This window comes from Pleuronectes platessa, chromosome 2 (assembly GCF_947347685.1).
Source record: "Pleuronectes platessa chromosome 2, fPlePla1.1, whole genome shotgun sequence".
NCBI classification, from domain to species: domain Eukaryota; kingdom Metazoa; phylum Chordata; class Actinopteri; order Pleuronectiformes; family Pleuronectidae; genus Pleuronectes; species Pleuronectes platessa.
In genome coordinates, this window is record NC_070627.1 from 20,385,954 (window position 1) to 20,407,210 (window position 21,257).

Genomic DNA, 21,257 nt, shown 5'->3' on the forward strand with positions numbered 1-21,257 from the left:
ATCACCCAACAATTTGCAGTCACTTTTCAAAAGCACAACTGAATTCAACACTGTCTCGTGTTCTTGGGGATAGCAGTGCATATTTTCAAATGAAGCTGTTCAGTTTACAGTTGACAAAAAATATATAAATTAAAAATTTTAGTTAAATATAAAAAAATTAATTAAATAAATTAAATTGAATTAAATATAAAAAATTAAATTAAATTAATATTAATGAAATATAAAAAAACAAATTTGCGCGCGCACATCCTGCGTAGAAGTCTACTGCGCACATCAGCGCATTGCGCACATCCTGCGAGAAGCCCACTACGCACATCCTGCACAGAACCGAACTGCGCACATCCTGCGCAGATGCCCATTGCGCATGCAGTTTTTTTTCCGTAATTTAATTAAATTAAAAGTTTTTATATTTATTTTTTTTAAATTTAATTTAAGATATTTAATAGGTGCCAATTCTAAGAGTTCAGCATTTTGCCAGCAAAGAAGGGAGAGTGTGGGGATTGAACCAGGGACCTTATTGTTGAAGTGCAGCCACTCTACCGACTAGGCCACTCCGCCATTCCACTTAGGAACTAAGCACAATAATAAGATGGATAAATTATCGTGCGTGCTCGTATTCTATACTGCTTTATGATACACACTTCAGAGAAAATATTATCTACTTTTCTACATATATTTGACAGCCTTACTTAAAAGTTACTTTTATATTTTTGGATTTTAGATACTGGATGATTTAATATGCTTTAAATACCTATCGTAACCCAGCAGTTTCTAGTTTTGTCTTCTGCTGCTTGTTTCATAGTGATGTCCTGAGGCTGCCCCCTGCTGGCTGCTGGGTTCCTCTGCACTCCAGCTGTTGTCCTGAATGAGCTTTGCTAATGAAAGAATACTGCATAGTCACATGCAGTCTACATTGAGGTTTAAATGTAACTATCAACACATATGGTACTTTGTTTGCAACAAGCATACTGTGTCAGGGTGAAAATGTAAATTAATTCCCTGCATACAGTACAAGCGACACAAACGTTTTGTACTAACAGGAGAAAACTTCCTTCAAAGTCGTACACAACACAGTATGGTTGATGGGTACACAGTTGTAGCAATGGTAGATACTTGTGTATTCAAAACAAATGAGCTGTTAAAAGACCTACCTCGTACATAACTAACCGTGAAGTAGATAAACTACAGGTCTATTAGAAGAATGTAGATAAACCATTAATATTAGAAGAAGAGAATTTCCTTCTCAAACAGAGAAAATGTCTCTGTTTACACCTTAATCCTAATATAACTTGGAAAAACCCAAACCTGCCTGTGTGTGCATCTGTATACAGTCCAAAAGTGATTGGGGATGCATGACAGTTTGCGTGTGTATGTTGGGGGGGCGCCAATTTGAAACTTCGCCTAGGGCGCCAACATTGCCCTTGGTCACACTCAAATAAACCAATCAAATTAAGAGATGTGCAGTACTCTGACCTGAGTCACATCATGTAGACATGTATACATTTTAATCACATGTCTCTTATTGGAGCTTTCAGAGGATCTAGCAACATCCACCTACAGCAGTGACCAACTGCTTGACCACACGTGCCGAGTTTGAGTAGTAGGACGTAATGTTGACATGATTCATAATCAGACTATGCTCTACAACACGTAAAAAGGCATATGAATACTCATGTGATCATCATAAGTACCATTTCTTATTCAGTAAATTCAATAGTTGGAAATTTGCTGTCCATGTAAACATGGTAACATAAAGTATTTGTACATATGCTTGGTACCTTGGACTCTCCTGCACTAACAGACACATGTATGTGAATGACATTTGTGGGTCCAAATACAGAAATATTTTGTGTAAATATTGATGCCAGACACACAAACAACTGTTCAGAACTTTTAATTTGGACAACGAGGATTAAACCAATGTTAAAATGACATCAAATCCAAGGCCAGGCTGATGAAACCAACCATCTACTAAAAGTTTGAGAAATGAGACAGATGGAGGGAAATAGGGCCAAAAGAAAAGTCAAGCTATCAACTTAAGTCACCCTCAATATAAGGATTCACAGATGCGGGAGACCAAAACTTACAAAAACGTATTTCTTCTAAAATAAAAAAAGGCCTTTCCATGAAAACGATGCGTAAAATCTATGTACATCATTCTCAGATCATGTATGCATACAAAAAAAATCCACATCACAAGATGCTTGTGTTCAAGTATATTCACCAACTTCATGTCCATGATTTAGCATTCTCCTCTTTACACTTTTTTTTAAAATAAAATGTCCTTCAAAATAAAAACAAAATTCAGAAAACCACATTTTATGTCCTACCAATACATATATACTGTATAAATACATACATAAATATATTTTACATACAACAGCCATAAATTTGAAAAGGGGATATACAGAGCAAAGGGGAGGGGGTGGTATTGTGTGTGTTTTAGCTTGTGTTGTAAAATGGTTTGTCCCTCTATGATCTTGTCAGTCAGATACGCGGGTGTGTGTCTGTCCGTCCATGCACGTACACACAAACACACATGGTGGGTTCTCGCCACCTCAGTTGGCCCAGTAGGGGGAGGTGCCATAGCTCGACTTGTTGACTTGGCTCTTCTGCTGCAGGCTGCTAGACTGGCCACGCTGGCTGGGACCACCCTGAACATGGAGAGAAAGAGAGACACACACAAATTAAATATCTGAGACAAAAATCAGCAGAAATTTTCATTTTTCCGGACTTTGTCTTTCACATTGGAAAATTGCAGGAGATTGTTCGGGTCAGACTCATTCACGACAACATAAAAATGAAAAGTCAGGGGTGGAGCCTGGGTAGGAGGCAGGACATGACGTTTACATTCTGCTAATTCTGCTGAGGAAACGCATCAACACAAGTCTCTGCCCTTATCACCAAATGTATGAAACCTCTTTTTCAGAGATATTTTTATTTTATTATTTTACATCCTTCACGTGTTGGAAACCTCATCAAACCACCTGGTCGATCCGGGGGAATTATCCTGCGGTTTTCTTGCATGGGTAACCACTTGGACATTTTACTAGAAGGCTGGCAGAAAAGTTCAACAAATTGGTCTTGAGCTACTTCTGACATTTGAATTCTCACATACAGCTCCCGGAAAATGTCAGGAAGAAGATCGAAAGCAGGTATTACCTGTCCATCCTGAGCTAGGTGATGGTGCAGCAGCTGTGAGTGTTGTTGCTGGTGAGGCAGGATGTGGAGGAATGGGGCCGGTGCATAGCCTCCAGGAGCCACTCCAGGATTCAGAGGGCCTGGCCCCCCCAGTGCTGATGGCAAGCTGAAGGGAGGAGGGGTCCCCGCATGGAAACCCTGCTTATCAAAAGACTGCAGACAGAAGAGTGACGACACATTAAACTCCATTATTTATTGGGGTAAATAAAAGCAAAACTTCAAGGTAGATGGGGGGGTTGAGGTGTGTGAGGCTCACCTGGGTCTTATTGTAAACACTTCCACTGATGTCTGGCACTCCCGAGTTACTGGATGTCACAGAAACGCCTAGCAGAACAGCAGAAACATTAATACACTGTAAGGCAATACATTATATGAAATTTGAAACAGTGAACCACGTTTATTTCTGACCTTTCCCCGGCCCACTAGCAGCAGATTTGGCATGTGCCTGTGAGGAGGAGTTGTAGCCTTTACTGTAGTCCACTCCGGCCGGCCCTGCGGTCAGCTCCTCATACCCTGCACAGGAAAACATCAGCATCAAAACTCAAACAATCCTTGCAGCAGGTTCTTGGGTGCGTTTTTGAATCAGAATCCATTTGCCTAAAAAAATGTTTCAGCATTAATTCCAAATCAATTGGTTCCCCCAGTCTGCTCACTAACCTGAGCTGAAGGTGTGCTGGCCGTAGCCGCTTGGCTGCTGCTGCGTCTGCTGCTGGAAAGGACTTGCCGTGGGATTTCCAAGGCCGAGGCCCATGCTGTGCTGCTTGGCTGAGGCTGGTCCCCCAGGAGGAACAAACATGGTGTGGCCATACTGGAAGGCAGCAGCACTCTGCACGGCGCCGGGCACTCCGGCGTAGTAAGGCAGGCCTGTGTAGCTGTAGCCCGGAGGCAGAAAGGCCTGCTGACTGCTGTGGTGCTGCGGCTGGCCCTGGGGCTGAGACTGGGCCTGAGGAGGCTGAGGCTGGCCCGGGTTCTGTCCTTGGCTCTGGCCCTGGGAAGCCTGTTGGGCCACCAGGCTCGTGGGAGGTGCCGGGGAGGTGGAGTCATTCCTTCCAAACTTTGTGACTTCAGCTGAGCAACAGGGGAGATGCCATGTGAGAAAAAACAAACACAGAATCTTTGGATTTTAGATGAGGCCAGTCAATGGAGAGTGTGTTTTACCTGAGTAGGGGTTGTTGGCTAGGCTCCCGTCTCTGCCAGAGAGATTTGCTGTGGGGCCCGGGAATGTGATTCCATAGTAATCCTGCAAAGAGGGCTGAAAGTACAAGAGAGGATCGACTTAATATACAAACATTAGCCAGACTACCTCGAAAAGTAACACGGTATTTCAAGTTCACTCTTACCATTGGCAGTCTGGACTGGAGCATGTGGAGGTCCTCATAGCCATAGATTTGCTGTGGGACACAAAAGGACAGGCAGTGTCTAAGGCCACCCATTCTTTGGGTGAGACTCTTGGACCCCCATACACTTTCCCCAAATACTAGGTTGACAAACACTTCAATTTTATATGATGAGTTAATTGAAGATAGTAAGTGTATCAAACGTGTAGTTTAAGTATAGAATACTGGACTGAAATGACTGCTTAGATGAAACTGGCAAGTACATTAAAAGCTACATTACAATGGCTCTAGATCCTGAGGGCTACTTACTGGGTATGCTGGCAGCAGCCCCCCTGGGCCCATGATATATTGGTTGGGCATTAGAGGAGGGACTCCCTGGGACAGGTTAGGAGGAGCTTTACCTGGTTATACAATGGAAAATCAACTCACTTTCATGTTTGGAAACAGCTCCAGTCTGGGTCTATTATCTTTCCTCCTAATTTCAAGTATTTATAACTCAGTTATTACAAGTAGCAATACAAAGTATCACACATAACGTGCCCGAGTGTCTGAGGTGTGGAGGTGGGTGTGTTTGTGTACCAGTGGAGGAGGAGAGCAGGGGTGTGGTCCTTGGTGCAGAGAGGTTGGACGTGGCAATAGCTCCATTGGAGCCAAGTCCAAGCGCTGCGCTGGCGGCAGAGTGGAGTCCGCTGGTGCCAGCCATACCGCAGACTGTGCTGCTAATGTTGCTGCCCATGATGGGCATGTTGGCCAGGTGGCTAATGATGCTACTGTTGCTGCTGTTGTGGGTCGAGTGGAGTACTGAGGGGTGCAATGACGTGTAGGAGCCAGAGGAGGGAACCATGGAGCTCACAATGCTGCTGTCGACACTGGTGTACTGAGGACAGAGAGAAAGGGTAACATTTGAAACCGTTCTAAAACACATTTGAGGTGTGCGAGTAGATTTAGTCAGCAACTCATTTCTACACTGTGGGATCCCCTCCATATTTTCAGATTGATAATTAGTATAATTTGGCTGTTCCATTCTGAAAAGATCTCCAAACATGCGATGAAGCAACTGGCTGTTTACTTCAACAGCAATCGATACACAGCTTGTTGAAAACCCTGAACAATGTGTGATTCTCTGGCTGTGATGCTGATTTTACTTGGCATCCAGTTTCTTGTGTGAACATGGTAGCATGTAATGGTGTACCAACAGTGCTGAAACCATGCAGCTACATGGGTTTAAATACAAAACAGCGTGCTGTTTGCCCACATGTCATTACAGATCTACCACACAGAAGGTTTCGGCCATGAGGTACTTACAGCGATGGAGCTGGAGCCCAGGACTGAAGCTGAGGAATGACTGCTGACATGGCTACAGGCACAGAAGAGACAGGGATAATCAGCAAGTGCACAATAAGTTTGTAGTATTTCACTTTGATAAAACCAATTCTCTCCCTCATTTATTACACAGGAGAACAAATTTGACTTTGTCCATTGGCAGAGACACTTACAAAATCTTACCGACAGTAACAGGCACTGACAAGGGGGCACTCCCTTGAGAGTTCAGTGTGTGTAAACATTGTCAAATTCTTGGTGGCCCAAACTGTTCAACTCACTGCCAGACAACAGCACAGAGAAGGAAACACGAAGTTAAGATGTGACAAGTAAGTTTGCCTCGTGGATGTTTGTGGACTTCCACTTTAAAGTTAGTGCATGACTAAGGACTGAGTAGTGTGTGTGTGTGTGTGTCTGTGGCGTGTCACCTATTGAGGGAGTTGAGGTGGCTGGCTGAGGGCGGGTCTTGTGCCAGGTTGGAAAGAGTGGCGGAGCTGTGTGCAGGGAAGGAGGAGGTTAAGTGGGAGGAGAGTGCTGGAGCGCCGTTGGTGCTGATGTTCAGAGATGGCGAATCTGGCTTTGGTGTGGAGGACGCTGACGAAGCTGAGGAGAGAAATGTCAAATGTAAATGTGTCAAAGTAGCATAGCCTTAGATCACGTAATAAATCAAAGTCAAAGGCAACTTACTGTCGAGCGCAGCAGAGGTCCTTACACCATTAAGACCATTCTGGAGATAGGGAAAGGGGAAAAAAACAGCAAAAGGTTTTTACATACTCTGATAACAGATCAAACTCTCCCATGTCTGTCAACAAACAGAATGAATACAAGTTAAGTTAACTTCAGGGGTGAAAATCAATCTGAATTCCTGTCAATCCAATTAAGGTGATAAGTTTCAGCCTTTATTTTCATTTCAGTCTGACTTCCCAATCCAACCCCAACAGGCAGGTAGTTACGCTCAGTGTTAGCACTCACCATGACCGGCCCCGTGGCCTCTTTGATCTGTGAAAAAGCTAGTCGTGTGTGAGGGGGCATGGTCCCATCGTAGCTTCCTCCCCCTGTGGAGAAGGGGGAGGTGGCGGAGGTGGTGGAGGACATGGAAGAGGGGGGATTGTTGGAGCTGGGAGTCCCCAAGGAGGTGGTGAGGCTGGACACCGATGAGGAGTGATATACTGGCTCTGATGAGGACAGGGGCAGAGGCAGGGTAACGGACAGCGGGCTGCCCAGGGACTCACTGCAGGATAAAAGAAGATGACAGATGAACAAGTTAGAGAGTCAAGAAATTAATTAGTTTTATTAGGATAATTGTGAAATAATTATGAGAAAGAAGCAGGACTTAATGTACGACCAACATCAATCTCGTACTCTTTGTTTATGACACAGCTTTATTGAAGCTTTTTGATGATATGCATCATTTATAGGTATCTGTAGTGTTTTATATTGAAACTTTTAAATGCAAAGCTTCTGTATATTACACTATAGAATTGTAAATAGTCAGTCAGCAGTAACAGTGGTACCTGAGCGGTTTGGAGTACAGGCTTGTTTGGCTCTGTGATCCTGGTCCCGGTGCAGGTGGTGCTGGGGCGGGGGCCGGAGTCGACTCCCTGGACGCCGCTCCAACACAATTGTCTACAACTCCAAACTCTGGCAATGCCGACTCTGAGCCAAAGTCTAAAGCTCCAAACTGGAGGTTTAGACCTGGTACGTCAGCTGAACCTGGCATCTCTACCGCTGTGGAGGGGATCTGCAAGGAGGGAGAGAGCACAGTTGGATTTCATTTTCTCAAGTTCATGCAACTACTGGTGTTGAGTCTTATACGAAATAATGCATTTTCTATTTTACTATGGAAATGTAGGAACTTAGATCTAAACCGGAGCTGCCACCATCCTTTCATACCTTCGATGTGGGAGGTATCCTTCGTTTCTGGCCTTTGAGCTGTGCCCGCTGCTGTGGCGTACTGCCGCCCTGAGGGTCCAGCCCCACATTCGGGGCAGGAGGTTTAATACCAGCAACAGTCATCAGCGCTCCTGCCTGTGCTGGCGTGCTGGTTTGCTGGGGAGCAGGCGAGGCTGAAGCAGGGAGCGCTTGCTGTTGTGACGGCGGACTTGACTGACGTGCGAGAGGCAACGAGGGGCCGTTGTGCCTCTGAACCAGTTGACTCAGCACCAGAGACGGCTCCGGCTGCAAGCCAAACTCACCTGCAGACACAGACCAACAACAAAACACTACCATTTAAAAATAGGTACACATATAAACAAAAGAGAGAACACATAATAAAAAGAGCTTTTTTCAATGCTTGCACATGAGCACCATTTGAACACTTACGGCTGAACTGGGAGGACATCGAGTTGGTGTTGGATTCTGAAGCCTTCATGTCCCAGCTGGAGGACGAGGGAGGAGGTACAGGGGCTCCCAGGCCTGGCAGTCGGCCAATGGAGGTGTTGCTTCCTTGGGTGCTGGCAGGTGGCACGGCCTGTGAGGAAGGTAGCGGACCCAAGCCCGGGCCCTTCAGCTGTTCCAGTATCTGAGCTCCCGCGCTGGGTTGAGTCCTCTTGGCCTGACCCAAGTCCCCAAAACCAGCTCCCAGAACCGACGACTGCCACAGGCAAGAGGAGAGTGTAATTATCTAAGGTTGTCTGAATTATATTAACAAACAAGGAGTTTGTATGACAAGCAGACTATCAAATGCAGCTTTTCTTACCAGAGCAGCATGTGCGTAGCTTGTGCTGCCGGTGGCGCTGCGGCTCGGGGGTGGCTGGTGGTGGTGGTGGGAGTTGGTGAAGACCAGACTCTGAGAAGATGAAGATGGTGGTTCTCTTCCTCCACCCACAGGCTTCTGCAGCAGAGTGGCGAGGTCCAGACTAACACAGGAGCAGTTGAACAGTCTGTTAGAAAAGGCTTGTAGGGCAAACACCAAAAATATGCCAATGATAAGTATAGCATCTGTATGGCATCAATTTCCCATTTCCAATACAATCTCTGAGCCCATTGGCTGACGACAAAGTAGCCTCCGGGGGCAATAGCCAATATTTTGTGGATTGTGGTGTAGACAGCCGATACCTGGGCCAAGACACCTGCTACATCAATACTACTGAAATTAACTCTGAATCTGTATCAGTTTTAATCCCTGTCCATACTAACACAGCAGAAAGCACGGATCAAGTGACCACTCACATACACTGGACATGCACATTAAACAGACAGGCACACATGTACCCCTGGACACAGAGGTTGTCGCAAATTGCTCAATAATAGCTTGTGTCCTACACATGTAAACAGTTGAATCATTGTCAAAAACAGGATTTAACTGCACAACAATCGTTAGAAAAGACATTACGGTCAGCAACACATGTAATTGATCATCCATGTTGCATTCTACACCAGTTAGCCAGGCTGATGCCGGGTGTTTTCCCCCAGAAGGGAGTCATGGGATAATAGCCTGACGAATCAGCGAAGGATCAAACCAAAGTCTCAAACGTGATTGGACAAACTAGGCAGCTTATCATGACAGATTCTGCATATTCACAAGCACCTGAACCTGTTTATGGACATTGTTTATCATACATACTTCACAGTATTAAAAAGATAACATCCATACGGGTTTTTCCTACACCGACTAACTTTATGAATGGATGGAACAGTTGGAAACTGCTGTGTAAATAACAATAAGAGAACTTGGGTTGAGTATATAATTAACAAGGCGGTAGATACCTTTGCCCAGGTGTGATGTGGTTCTCAGCAGCAGTTGCACATGAGGAGGTGAACACTTTGGTTTCAGAGAGCTGCAGGAACACAGAGACAGAACTGTAAACGAAAACATTCACTTGTGACTGACAAACTTCTCCTGTAGAGTGACGGCCTTTGTGTCAACTCACACCAACATCCTCACTCCACTCCTCAGGTGTCCAGTCCTCCATGGTGGTCCTCCAGGCAACTAGAACACAACCAACCAGTCACAAACTAAAATACGGGTGTGGCAAGTAGTTTAACAAGATGCAGGATGCCTGTAGCGTGTGCATAAAGTATCCAACGTAGAGCAGCCGAGTACACAAAGCAAATACAGTGCTACTGTAAGACAAGAGCAACACGTGCTGGAGCTCACCTGTCCCATCTGTACTGTCGTTGGCCACCGTGTCCCACATCTCACTCTGTGTGCTCCGTGTGCGAGCCTCTGAGGTATAGTCGGCCGGATTGAAAGTCCTGGTGAAGAGTCAATGGTCATTAGTTATAATGGAGAGTGGCTGAAGTCAGAGTGAGTACATGCTCCTTATGGATGAATGGGACTGTGGAAACAGTTGCAAGAAAAATGCACCTTTCATCCAGAAACTAATGCAAACACACTAGTTTTTTTTCTGACATGAATAACAATCAATGTGTTGCTAATAAGATAAGTTACACCTTTTCCATTTCATATTACATGTCATTTGTAAGGATTTTATCCAAAGCGATAACTGTCTTCTAACCCCAAAGGACAAACCCAGCCAGAATCATGAAAGTACAATTAGCTTCCAAAAAGCCAAACTACATGTCCTACATTTAAGTGCAATATACAAGTGCAACTAACTAACTTTTATTTTTATATAAACACCAGAGTTGACGATGGTTATTAGACCATCATTTTCTTAACCAAGGTGTAGTGGAAAGAGATGTGTCTTTAGCCTGCGGTGGAAGATGTATGGACATTCTGCTGTCCTGATGTCAATGGGGAGATCGTTCCACCATTTGGGAGCCAGGACAGCAAACAGTGGTGAATTTGTTGTGGCTAGATGTTCCTTGCAGTGAGGGATCAGCAAGCCGATTGGCTGATGCAGAGCAGAGTTGAAGGGGCTGGGGTCTAAGGTTTAACCATGTTCTGGATGTAGGCTGGGCCCACGCTATGTAAGTACCTTCAGTTAAATGTGAGGCCTGTGACTGTGTATGTGTTCTTGTTGCCGTACCCCATGCCCTGGGCTGAGAACCGGTTCCCTGCTGGTGCTCTACCTCTGCCTCCAGATCCTGCAAAAAAATCCACGAAAAAGTCAGAAACATGCACTTAAACGTTTAGCACAGTGATGGTGTTATGCTGAGCAGCTGCTCACCTCGGCCACCTTTGATTCTCCGACCTCGATCTGAACTTCTGTCCACTGGTGTCACCTCCACGCCATTCTCTTCTGGACGTGCTGTCAAGTGAAATCGTAAACTACATTACAATACAATATAATCAAATGGGATATTGAGAGGCTGGAGATTCTACAGTACATGTGAATTCATAATAAGTTTAAGCTCATCCATACCCGGTCGGCTGCGACCGGCCCCCCTGCCCCTGCGGTTAGGAGCCGCGCGCCCTTTGCTTGCCTCCCTCTCTCCTTTCTTCTCCCGGTTCTCCTTGTTCTCCTTGCTTTCTGATGGACCCTCCTTCACCAGCGGCTTCTTCTTCCCCACCGTCTCCCATGAGGTCTAAACACAGAACAAGAATGATATCAGAGAGGACAAATCTATTCAGGAAGTTAAAACAATTATATTCAACAATGTAAAACAGTGTCTTTACATAATAGAATTGTATTTTTTTTTCTTATAAATCTTTAGCCAGCAGCAAAACAGGATATCATGCTGACAATGTTCTTCTCTGAGCAAAGCCGGCAAAGAGGTTTTATTGTTCAAAAACATGTACTTCCCTCCATTTCAGTGACATTTCACAATTGTAGCTTGTGGAAGTAGCCTCTGGTGCTCTGCTGTTGGTTGATGAACACTTTTAAACATAACCAGAATTGTGATGGCAGCTTTGTTTTTGACCAACTTGCTATGCAAGTGTGCACCACACAGCTGCTTATCGACAGTCAATCATAATGAATTGACTGAGATTCAGGACATAATGTGCTAATGATTTAAAAGGCCACTCTTCTCTTATAATACAGCTACTCTTTCACCTGAAACCATTTGATTTGTTTATAACAGTTAAGATCTTACAGAGAACAGAAGCAGATGTTATCAAAGGTCTGCACTGTTTTCCAAAACAATTGCGTCTTCCATGTAAAGGGGAGAACCAGCTTCTTGCTATTTTTAGATGTCCATAAATCTGAACCAACAATGTGTAGAGCTTGCTGGCTGCCAGTCACACCTCCTTGCCTTCTGTGCCAGCTGGTATTCTACAGAAATGCTGGGACATTCAGACATGAATTATACAGGTAGAATAACACATTATTTAGGAGCTTGTCTGACTTTACACTTTGACCAGTGGAGGGAGAAGAGAAGAGGACAATTACAATATCATGTCTTCATGTATAAAGAGTCTGATGTTAAAAAAGAGAAAAGTGTCAGAGAATCATTGACTGATATTACTGAATTCAATTGGAGTGCCATTTTTGATATTTACAACCACAGTCACAGAAGAAAATGATGTCTGACACAACATTGGTTTGGACTTATTGTGCAGTAATGATGAGACAGAATTTATATGTTGTTACCCAAGGAAACAGACAAACATAGTTGTTTGACATTTCAGAATTTTTGCTCATGTTAAACTTGGGAAGTTTCTGAACAACTTTTTTACTCATCTGTCGCACACTGCTCTGACAGAGATTACTCTATTTTAAATCAATAGAGTCTTCAAAGCCTGCACAATGACATGTATTTTTTTTAATATGAAATTTAAATGAAATATTACAGTGATTGTCTACTGGACTTTGAGCGCTCTACCAGAACATAGATTACACTAATCAGAAAAGCCTCATTGAACTCTATGCAGAGCCGTACAGCAGTGACTTAGGGAGGGACATGCTGGATTTAAAAATAATCAATGATGATTAAAAAAATGTGTGTGACTTTTTCCAGCACTGCAGAACGTCACCATGTCACTGAGTGTAATAGCCGCGGTTCTCTGAGTCAGGTGCTGCAGCTGCTCTTCTCCAGTTGCACCATCTGCGACCCACCTCTATGACGACCATAAGAACATCAGATCCATCATCTTTTATGGTCAGAGCTTCCAGATGGGATGCAATTTATTCTTGGTTTCTTCTAGTAAATTATATTGTAATATATGCAACATACACTGTTGGCCTTTTTCACAGGAGACACTTTGACATGTCACAATAAGAAAAGCAAATGTGTAAATTAACAAACTGCTTCAGTTTCAGGATCCTGGTATTTCTCATGCTGCCTCACTGTCATGGGACATTTGTCTGCTGTGAATAAAAATAAGCTGTAGAGACTGTTTCTTATGGAAGTTTGTTGTTGTAAAAGTAAATAATGTCCAAATAGGCCATAGATTTATTTTTTCATCCATGTGGACCGTTTCTGTTTGTGGTCTCCTGTTTATATAGTTGAAATAAAAACAGAAGACTGGTTAGGGGGAGTTTTTTTTCCTCTCTTCTCAACTCAAGTGAGAGGCAACACTTTACCATGTCCGAGGTACTCTCCAGGAGGAAGTTGATGGCTTTGCTAACATCCTCATTGCAGTCATGGAGCGCTATCATGCACTCGTCCTGGTTCTTCCCAGTCACCTCCATCAGCTGTAGAAAGCAATAAACATACATCGCATTAGAAATGTCAAGTTTATCATTAAAAGTAGGACTGGGCGATATGTCTTCAAAACATGATCATGACTTTTTCAAACTCCTCCCTCAATTACAATTTATGACGATTATTTTATGTTTTTTTTAACATTGCCCTCGTCTGACAAGGTTGAGGATCTCAATGAAGCTTGTATAGATATTTTTCCCAGAAGACATTGCAACATGACTGATCACAGTAGGGTCAGCCCAGGCGTTAGTTCTGTTTCTGTCACTGAACCGATAAGTCATTTCATTAGTAACACCTGTTGTTTCCTATTGTGACGAGTCAAAAGGTCTGCTGTGAAAAACGCCTATTCTGTTTTTTTATGTCCAAAGAATTCCTCACCTGGTTCACTTTGTCCTCAAAGTCAGCATCATTCTTGTCATAAATCATCTGAGCAAGCCGAATCTGTTCTGCAGTAGCCTGCAACACAAAGACAATAAGACCACAGGGTAAGCTTTTGGTTAACAATAGAAAAATTGAAGAGAAGAGAGTCTATAGAGGTGGAATTACATTGTTTAGCTGGCTTTGCATGGTCTAAAATAACTGACAAAGAAAGTGTAACTACAAGTGCCTCTTATTGATGCCATTACAAGTGTGTGGGCCACTAGCAATTGAAAAAGAAAGTCCTTTTTGATAGTGACCTATGAATAATGTTTCCACTGCAGTTTAGTTGTTGTAGTCGTGCCCCCTGGTGTTTTGTATCAAATTTTTTCTGGCTAAGATTTCACAATGTTTTTTCCCCATTATCATGTAGTTGTGGTGTCTCACCTGTATCTGTTTCTGTGGTTGTGATGTGTGAGTGGCAGAGGGCAGCACTTTTTCCCGGGGGCCACGGGCCTTGTCGCCGCCCAGCAAGCTCATCATATACAGTATATACAAAACTCTGTATGTACAAAATAGAAAAATCTGCAAAAGAAAATGGAAGGATGAGTAAAATGTACCGACAGATCATAAATCCATGGATTATGTCAGACACACAAACACACAGACACAGCTCCTTTACAATGCTTATACCACAGACACTCAATACTCTTGTGGGAGTGGGAGCAATGTGTTGTGAGCATGGCTAAGCCCTATTGAACATTAACGAACACTCCCTTCATGGAATGAGAGACACACAGGTGGCCTGGTGATGCAACAGCTTTGCTGAAAATCTAGGCCAAGGAGGGAGAGCAACCCAGTGTCCTCTTACAAATACCACAGACCACAGTGTGTGTGTGTGTGTGGAGCCGAACAAACCCTACACACCCTGACCCCACATCCCCTTGTTCTGCTTGATAGTTCAGGGCAACTGAGATTGCACACAAACGCACACATCTTAAACACTAAGCTACTAATGCTGAATAACTTCTCTGTATTTGACAACTAAGCCCTGAACAATTTGTATCCCACTGAAAATTGTTTGCGATCCAGGGTAAGCACACACTATTAATTGTCAGAAGCAAACACTAAACATTTAAATAACAAACACACATGTGGCTTTATCCACCTGCAAATACATGAGATGAGGGGCTGCTCAACACAATAACACAAAACACCCCGTGATTGAATTTGTGCTGCAAAGTCTGACTGTGTTGTCTTTTACTAAAATATTAACTATAGATTTCCCCACTGACCCATTTGTTTGATATCAGAGAACAATAGCAACCAAGCTTACAGTGTATGAGTGACGCTGCCAAGCGCTCTGCTGCCATTGGCTGCTGGGCGGAACAAAGCTAACTAATGCAGAAGGATCAAGTGGCTTTAAATGAGGAAAATCTTAAAATCCGTTTAATTTCCCGGAGCGTGAACTCACCTGCAGCTGCTGCGGTTTGCAGTTTATAAATCAAATGTTGACATATCACTGCCGGTGCGTGAGCCGTCAGGGTCCGACACAAACAATAACAAAACAATCAATCAGTACCTGTGAACATCTCTATTGTTCATCACTTATCAGGACACACAGAAAACCACCGATCACGTTTCCGCCCACTTACATGTTGCCACGCGTAACCATGTACTTACACCAATCTGATGTTAGCTAGCTAACTGACAGGTATTACAATTTAGTGCTCAAGCCACTGGAGCGTTGTTTTGAATCGATGCTAACGTTAGCAGGTAGCTGTTTTTTTTACCTGCCTAAGGGGGCGAATTATCTTACAGTTAACTGCACGCGTCTACCTAACACAAACAACCAGGACACCCATTGCGTCTTTCTCGAGAACACTGACCGGCTGTGTGTGGCTGGTACTGGGGGGTCCCCCTTTGTCCTCGCTAGCATGAACCGACGTGAGCCACCGACATGCTAACGCTGCTGCCGTGAATAAACGCTGCGGTACGGCTGGAGCTAGCCGAGGGTGCTATCTAAATCTGCTCCGAGCTGTCAGCCAAAGACCTGGCTCGCTTTATAGTCTCGCGGGGGTATTAATAGACGGCTAGGGTTATCTGACGGGCGGCGGCGACACCCGGCTCCTCCGCGGCATCAGCACATGCTAACAGGCCAAACAAACAGAGCCGTGTCAAATGTGAGGGGAGGAAAAAAGGGCCTCGCAGCGGAGCACAGTCCCCATCCCGACATTACTCTCCGGGAAACAAGACAACAGAAAAATTGCAAGAGACATCCCTCACAACAGCGCATCAGCCCAGCGGATAAATCGGCGTCCGGCCATGTCAGCCCGAACACACAAGAGCCCGTGCTTTAAATGCAACGAAATGGAGAAAGTAAAGTTTATAAACGTGGTAGAAATGGTGTTTTTATTACCTGCTATCACGCTTCAATCGCCAGCAGCAGACGAGTTGGTCACGTGACGTGCGCTGCCGCGGTAGATGCTCGGCTCCCGATCGGGTCACAACTTCTCCGCGGTCGCCACGCACCTTTACACTTTGATTTATAAATGCTTGCTTTTCTGTTGTGTTCTCTGAATATGCAGCTTTAATAATTCAAACTGCAGACTGAGCCTGTGGCGGATCTAGGATATTTCCAGATCAGGGGCCATAGAGGGGCCACAGTTTACACAGAGGTGCCCAAAATCCATGTACAATTCCCGATTCATCACATTAAACTCATTCCTTCGAGCTCCATAGCTGCGAGTAAAGCCACACAACGTTAGGGTTAGAAATATATCTAAATATATTTAGAAAAAAAATAATTTTTCAAGAACAGTGTAGGCTACTTAAAAAAAGCTGAGAGGATACAAATATTAATTGTTAGATGCTTTCAGGTTTTAGAAGTGCACTGAACTCCTGATAATGTCCGAGTGAGTTTCTCCTGTCAGGGCCCTGATAAAAACTCTGCATAATGTCAGAGTGAGCCCATGTGAGCTTCTCCAGAGGCGACACCACGAGCAAGTGAGCGTGTTGATGACGATTCTAACACGCATGGATGCAAAACTGAAAAGGTATACAAATATCTGGTGTCACACGCAGGCCAGCACAGGTAAATGTGCTGTTAACAAAAACATTCGATCCCTGCAACAGAATAAACATCCATTCCTTGTGCGCCAGCCCTCACCTGAACACTCCAGAGGTTTCTCTTTTGATGTGAATGTATCTGAGCTGAAAATCTCCTGCTGCGTTGTTTATTTGTGAAAGGCCAAATCCAGGATCATTACAAAAAGACAATTGCAACATTAATATACATTTCGTTTTTATTATTTACTCTTTTTAAAGATTTAATAGCTTGTTTTTTTCCAGATGTTTATCTTACAATATCCTCAGATTCAGTCATTTGTAAAAACATTCATGAGGTGTGTATAAAAAAAAACAGGGCATCACCAAATAGACATCAATCCACACGCTTCCTCAGACATATTCATACAAATGTATGCAATTGTCCCCATGTATTTTACACATACATATACACATTTATATATAAAATACACTTTTAAAGTGTTGGTTCTTTGTTCAATTCGTGGTCATAATCGGGGGGCTCCTCTTTTCGATTCTGTCATTATCATGAAAACCGTTGGAAAGTTCCATGTAGAAAAGGAAAACGATGATTGCCTGTGGCAGTCTTTCACAGAAAGACTTGAAGGCCAAAACAAAACCCAAACAGAACTTGAGTCTACCCTGCCTCTACCAAACAAGGGAAAGAGCAGAATTACTCACTCCTTGATACAAAAAGAAGAAGAGAAACATTTAGAACTGTGACGACAAACAGATATGTGCCTGTAGCCTCCAACTTCTCGGTACAGTCCAAACAATTCTCATTAGTTCTTCTTGCTTGGTTCACAAGAACAAGGTGAGCTACCACGTTATCTTGTCCCCAGTTTCTGTGGAGGAGGCCCAGAACCACAGAGGGATTTAATCCAGTGATTAAAGGCTCCTCTATTAGTCATCATATCTGATGACACTTGCTACCAAAGCTTAAAATCTTAGGGTGAATTCTCTACTAACAGAATGGTTACAGGTCAGGATTCCAACACTGTCGACCAATCTGCTGAACGCATTCTGGTCAAATAGACCAGGAATACAAGCAGAGGGCAAATAGACGACATGTCATTCAAAAGAAGCTTATATAAATACCCCTGACCAATTGAATAAAGGTGACACAGGAAGGAGAAAATAGATACACAAAGCAAATAATGATATCAGCAGGGGTACGCCTGTCAATCACACAAAAAAATAAAATAAGCATGGGATTGATGGGATTAAGTCATAGCATAAGAGCAACACAGCATTTGAGCAATCTTTATATTTCTCCTTTACATCATCTCAATGAGAAAAGTTATGAACACAAAGTCCCATTTTGATTGGCTTCTTCATTTGACTTCAGACAGGAGAAGAGAGAAGTTTCTCAGTGATTGTTGGGGGACAGGACAGGACCTGTTCCAACCAGTAAATATTCTCTGCCAAACTGCACTCAGGTTCAGTCCTTAAAAATGAATCGTCTCTTCAGTCCTCCGTCCTCTCTGCCTCTCTCTCTTATTGCCATCAATTTTCAGTGAAAGAACAAAACAGATCTCCACGAACATTTCACAAAGACACCGTCATTTATCACAGACAAAGCAACGGTAAACAGCTTCCTTACATACAGAAGAAGGCCATAGCCTAATCCCTGTGCACGGGCTGGTTGTCTACGTTTTAAATTATGAGAATATGTATAACTTTAATCTTAATGCTTTCCCAAACTACTCCTCAGTGGCAGACTCCGCAGCTCTTGAAAATTACTAGTTAAATGTTTTTACATTTTTATATGGAAATACAAATGAACCAAGTGGAGGAGGGATAAGAACAGGAATAACTGCAGGAGGAGGGATATAATAATGGAGGAAACATTCACACACAAGCACAATATTCATGCTCCTGAGTCCATGTGTGAGCAAAACAGAGTGACAGTCAGCGGGATGGACAAGGACAGTCATGTCACTGCAGACTGGAAGAGGGAGAGGATTGGAGGGACTGGTAAAAGTATAAATCTGGACGAGGGGGAAGTGGCAGTGGAGGAGACGAAAGAGGGCTAACTCCACAATCCTGCGTAGTTCCCGTGCAGGCCAGAGCAGAGAGGTCCACCCGCCACAAACAGCTTGGTGCCAGAGTCGTCGTAGCAGTGGGTGTACACCGCGTTGGGGAAGGAATGAATGTCTGAGAAGTAGCTCCTCCACGTCTCATCGTGATTCTGAGGGTGACAAGGAGAGTTGGAGAGAAAGGAGAGGGAGATTAGGAGGGGAGAAAGGGAAATGTTTAGTAGATGTAAGTTATTACCTCTGCCAAGGGCGCTTATGTTTTTATCTGCATTTGTTTGTTTGATGGTCTGTTAGTTAGCAGGATTACGCAAAAACTACTGGATGGATTAACACAAAAGTTGGTGAAAGGATGTAGTATGGACTAGGAAAGAACCCATTAAATTAACTTTATTTAACATTGCTAGAAAGACAATTTATGAATCAGGTATATTAAGGGGAATAATCAAAGCTGATGCCTTATCCACTGTATGCAATATGCAAAAAAACTAAAAAGGCACTTGGTCATTAAAAAGGGAGACAGTGTTGTCCCGTGGAATTTGATGAATTTGTGATCTTGACTTAATCGCCACCTACTGGTCCTGCATGATTGTTTGAGCATTTATATTTTTCCTTGTCTAGACAGAGATATTTTATTAAACATCGTGTGGACAAATATATTTTAATTTTTTTTATTAAAATTTAGTAAATGGAGGGGGAGATATCCTTTAAAAAATACCCACTGTCCTGTAGACAAGGCTTAAACGTGGTTTCATGTGGGGACTGTTGGGCCTTGGTGGAGGTATCCACTCTACTAAGTACAATTTTAGTTCATAATTGTATAGCAACTTTATTTGTCAGAAACCCTACAGCTCAGCAGCTCATCATCATTCCATGACAAAAAAGACTATGCAAAAAATAAATAAATAAAATAAGATCAATACCAGCCAGCCTTTGCCAGTAGTGAGCTTGATGATGCCATCTCCTGGGCACTTCCGGTACCCCCCTGCTGGATTCAGAGAGTTCTCCAGGAATCTCTGAGCCCGGATGTCGTAGAAGAGCAGTGAACCTTGGCCGGTGCCGACTGTCACGATGTGTTCATAGAAACTCACTGAACGGATTCCTGCACAAACACACACTGATGCTTTAAATGCAAAGCTCCTCAAAAGCAAACACAACCCCTCCCTGTTTGTTTGTGCCGTTGAACCTATAGGCTAGGTCCCATAACAGTTACTCTCTACTTACAATGAGCTCTGACACATAGTTTACAAACAGAGAAATTAAAGAACATCCACAACTGTTGTGCAAAAAAACAAAAAGGCCCAAATGAGAAAGATATTAAATATGTCTTCATTGAGTAGCTGAGGGAGATCAGCAGCTCTGTGCTTGTGCGGCCTGTTTACAGATAACTTACCACTTCCCCTTTCTCTGGAATTGACAGACTTGATGTTGTGTGTAGGTTGCCGCGGGTCCAGAAAAGAGACATGGGCCTGAGAACCCACAGCGTACACCGACCAGTCCTGTCCATATGCCAAACAGACATTCTCTTTGCAGTGAGGCAGCTTGGTGGACAGTATCTGGAGGGAAACACCAAAAAAGGAAGTAAAGATTTAACTTGTCAACAACCGTTTCTTTGTGATATTTGAGCACAAGACTATGAGAATGCAAAACAAATTAAAAAAAATAGAGAGTGAAAGAAAATATAAGGGAATCAAAGAACTACTTAGTCTTCTGATTATGATTCTTTGAATGTGTCACGTCAGTAAGCGGGGGAGATGCATCACCTCAGTAAGCAGGGGAGATGAGTCACCTAATAATCATTAGTAAAATGTTTAATTTACCTTGCACAAGCTGTGCTCAGCTTTCCAGAGGTGGAAGTATCCATCCAAAGAAACAGCCCCCAGTTCCTGCAAAGAAAAAAACAGCACAAAAAGATGAGACTAATGGTAAATGACTGAAGCTGAGTTGAAGCTGTGGAGAAGAAACCAGAAACAACAGCTACTTCCAATTGACTATTTAGCTTTTTTACTTAGATGCAAATGACCCTAAACCTTAATATTTTAACATAACATTTCCCCTATTGGGCCTCATTCACCAACCGTTCTAAAGAAGACATTTCTTCCTTAAACCCACTTGTGCAGTTTTGACGAAGATTCTGACATTCACCAATGTTTTCTCATCTGGGATTCGTTCTTATGTAAAAACTGAATCTACGCACACTGAAGAGGCATCTCAAGCCTTTTCTGTTTTATCAGGTCTGAAGAAGGAGTCATCATTTGCTTCAATCGTAATGATTTTTGGCTGCAACGTTGTTTACCCCTGAGACTCCAGAAATATTTTGTGGACTTAAATACTTCACCCACCCCTCCATCAGCATAGTGGTGAGTAGATAATGAGTGCATTTTCTGTTTTCACTTTAAGAAGAAATTTAAGAGAATATTATTATTAA

The 21,257-nt window shown here is 43.3% G+C and overlaps 2 protein-coding genes across 2 annotated transcripts in view; both read right to left on the reverse strand.

Annotated features, from left to right (window-relative positions):
* Positions 1-1,878: 1,878 nt before the first annotated feature.
* ubap2a (ubiquitin associated protein 2a) lies at positions 1,879-16,012 on the reverse strand. The gene is made up of 27 exons (XM_053445060.1): positions 15,599-16,012; positions 14,157-14,294; positions 13,731-13,808; positions 13,232-13,342; positions 11,129-11,291; positions 10,934-11,014; positions 10,793-10,850; positions 9,958-10,055; positions 9,731-9,789; positions 9,567-9,637; positions 8,557-8,716; positions 8,181-8,451; positions 7,752-8,053; positions 7,373-7,599; positions 6,831-7,089; positions 6,546-6,585; positions 6,287-6,461; positions 5,844-5,895; positions 5,118-5,415; positions 4,848-4,939; positions 4,542-4,592; positions 4,360-4,453; positions 3,859-4,269; positions 3,610-3,714; positions 3,458-3,525; positions 3,163-3,354; positions 1,879-2,654 (listed from the first exon to the last, which is right to left on the reverse strand). Exons 2-27 carry the CDS (start codon positions 14,250-14,252, stop codon positions 2,559-2,561), a joined length of 3,708 nt encoding a protein of 1,235 aa, XP_053301035.1. The 5' UTR covers positions 14,253-14,294; positions 15,599-16,012; the 3' UTR covers positions 1,879-2,558.
* Positions 16,013-16,996: 984 nt separating this feature from the next.
* dcaf12 (DDB1 and CUL4 associated factor 12) overlaps positions 16,997-21,257 on the reverse strand; it is a gene marked incomplete in the record, with an annotated part of 10,789 nt that continues 6,528 nt past the window's right edge. Inside the window, 4 exon segments of the mRNA XM_053439207.1 lie at positions 16,997-18,984; positions 19,753-19,931; positions 20,223-20,385; positions 20,650-20,715. Of these exon segments, the coding sequence (XP_053295182.1) occupies positions 18,826-18,984; positions 19,753-19,931; positions 20,223-20,385; positions 20,650-20,715 (567 nt within the window).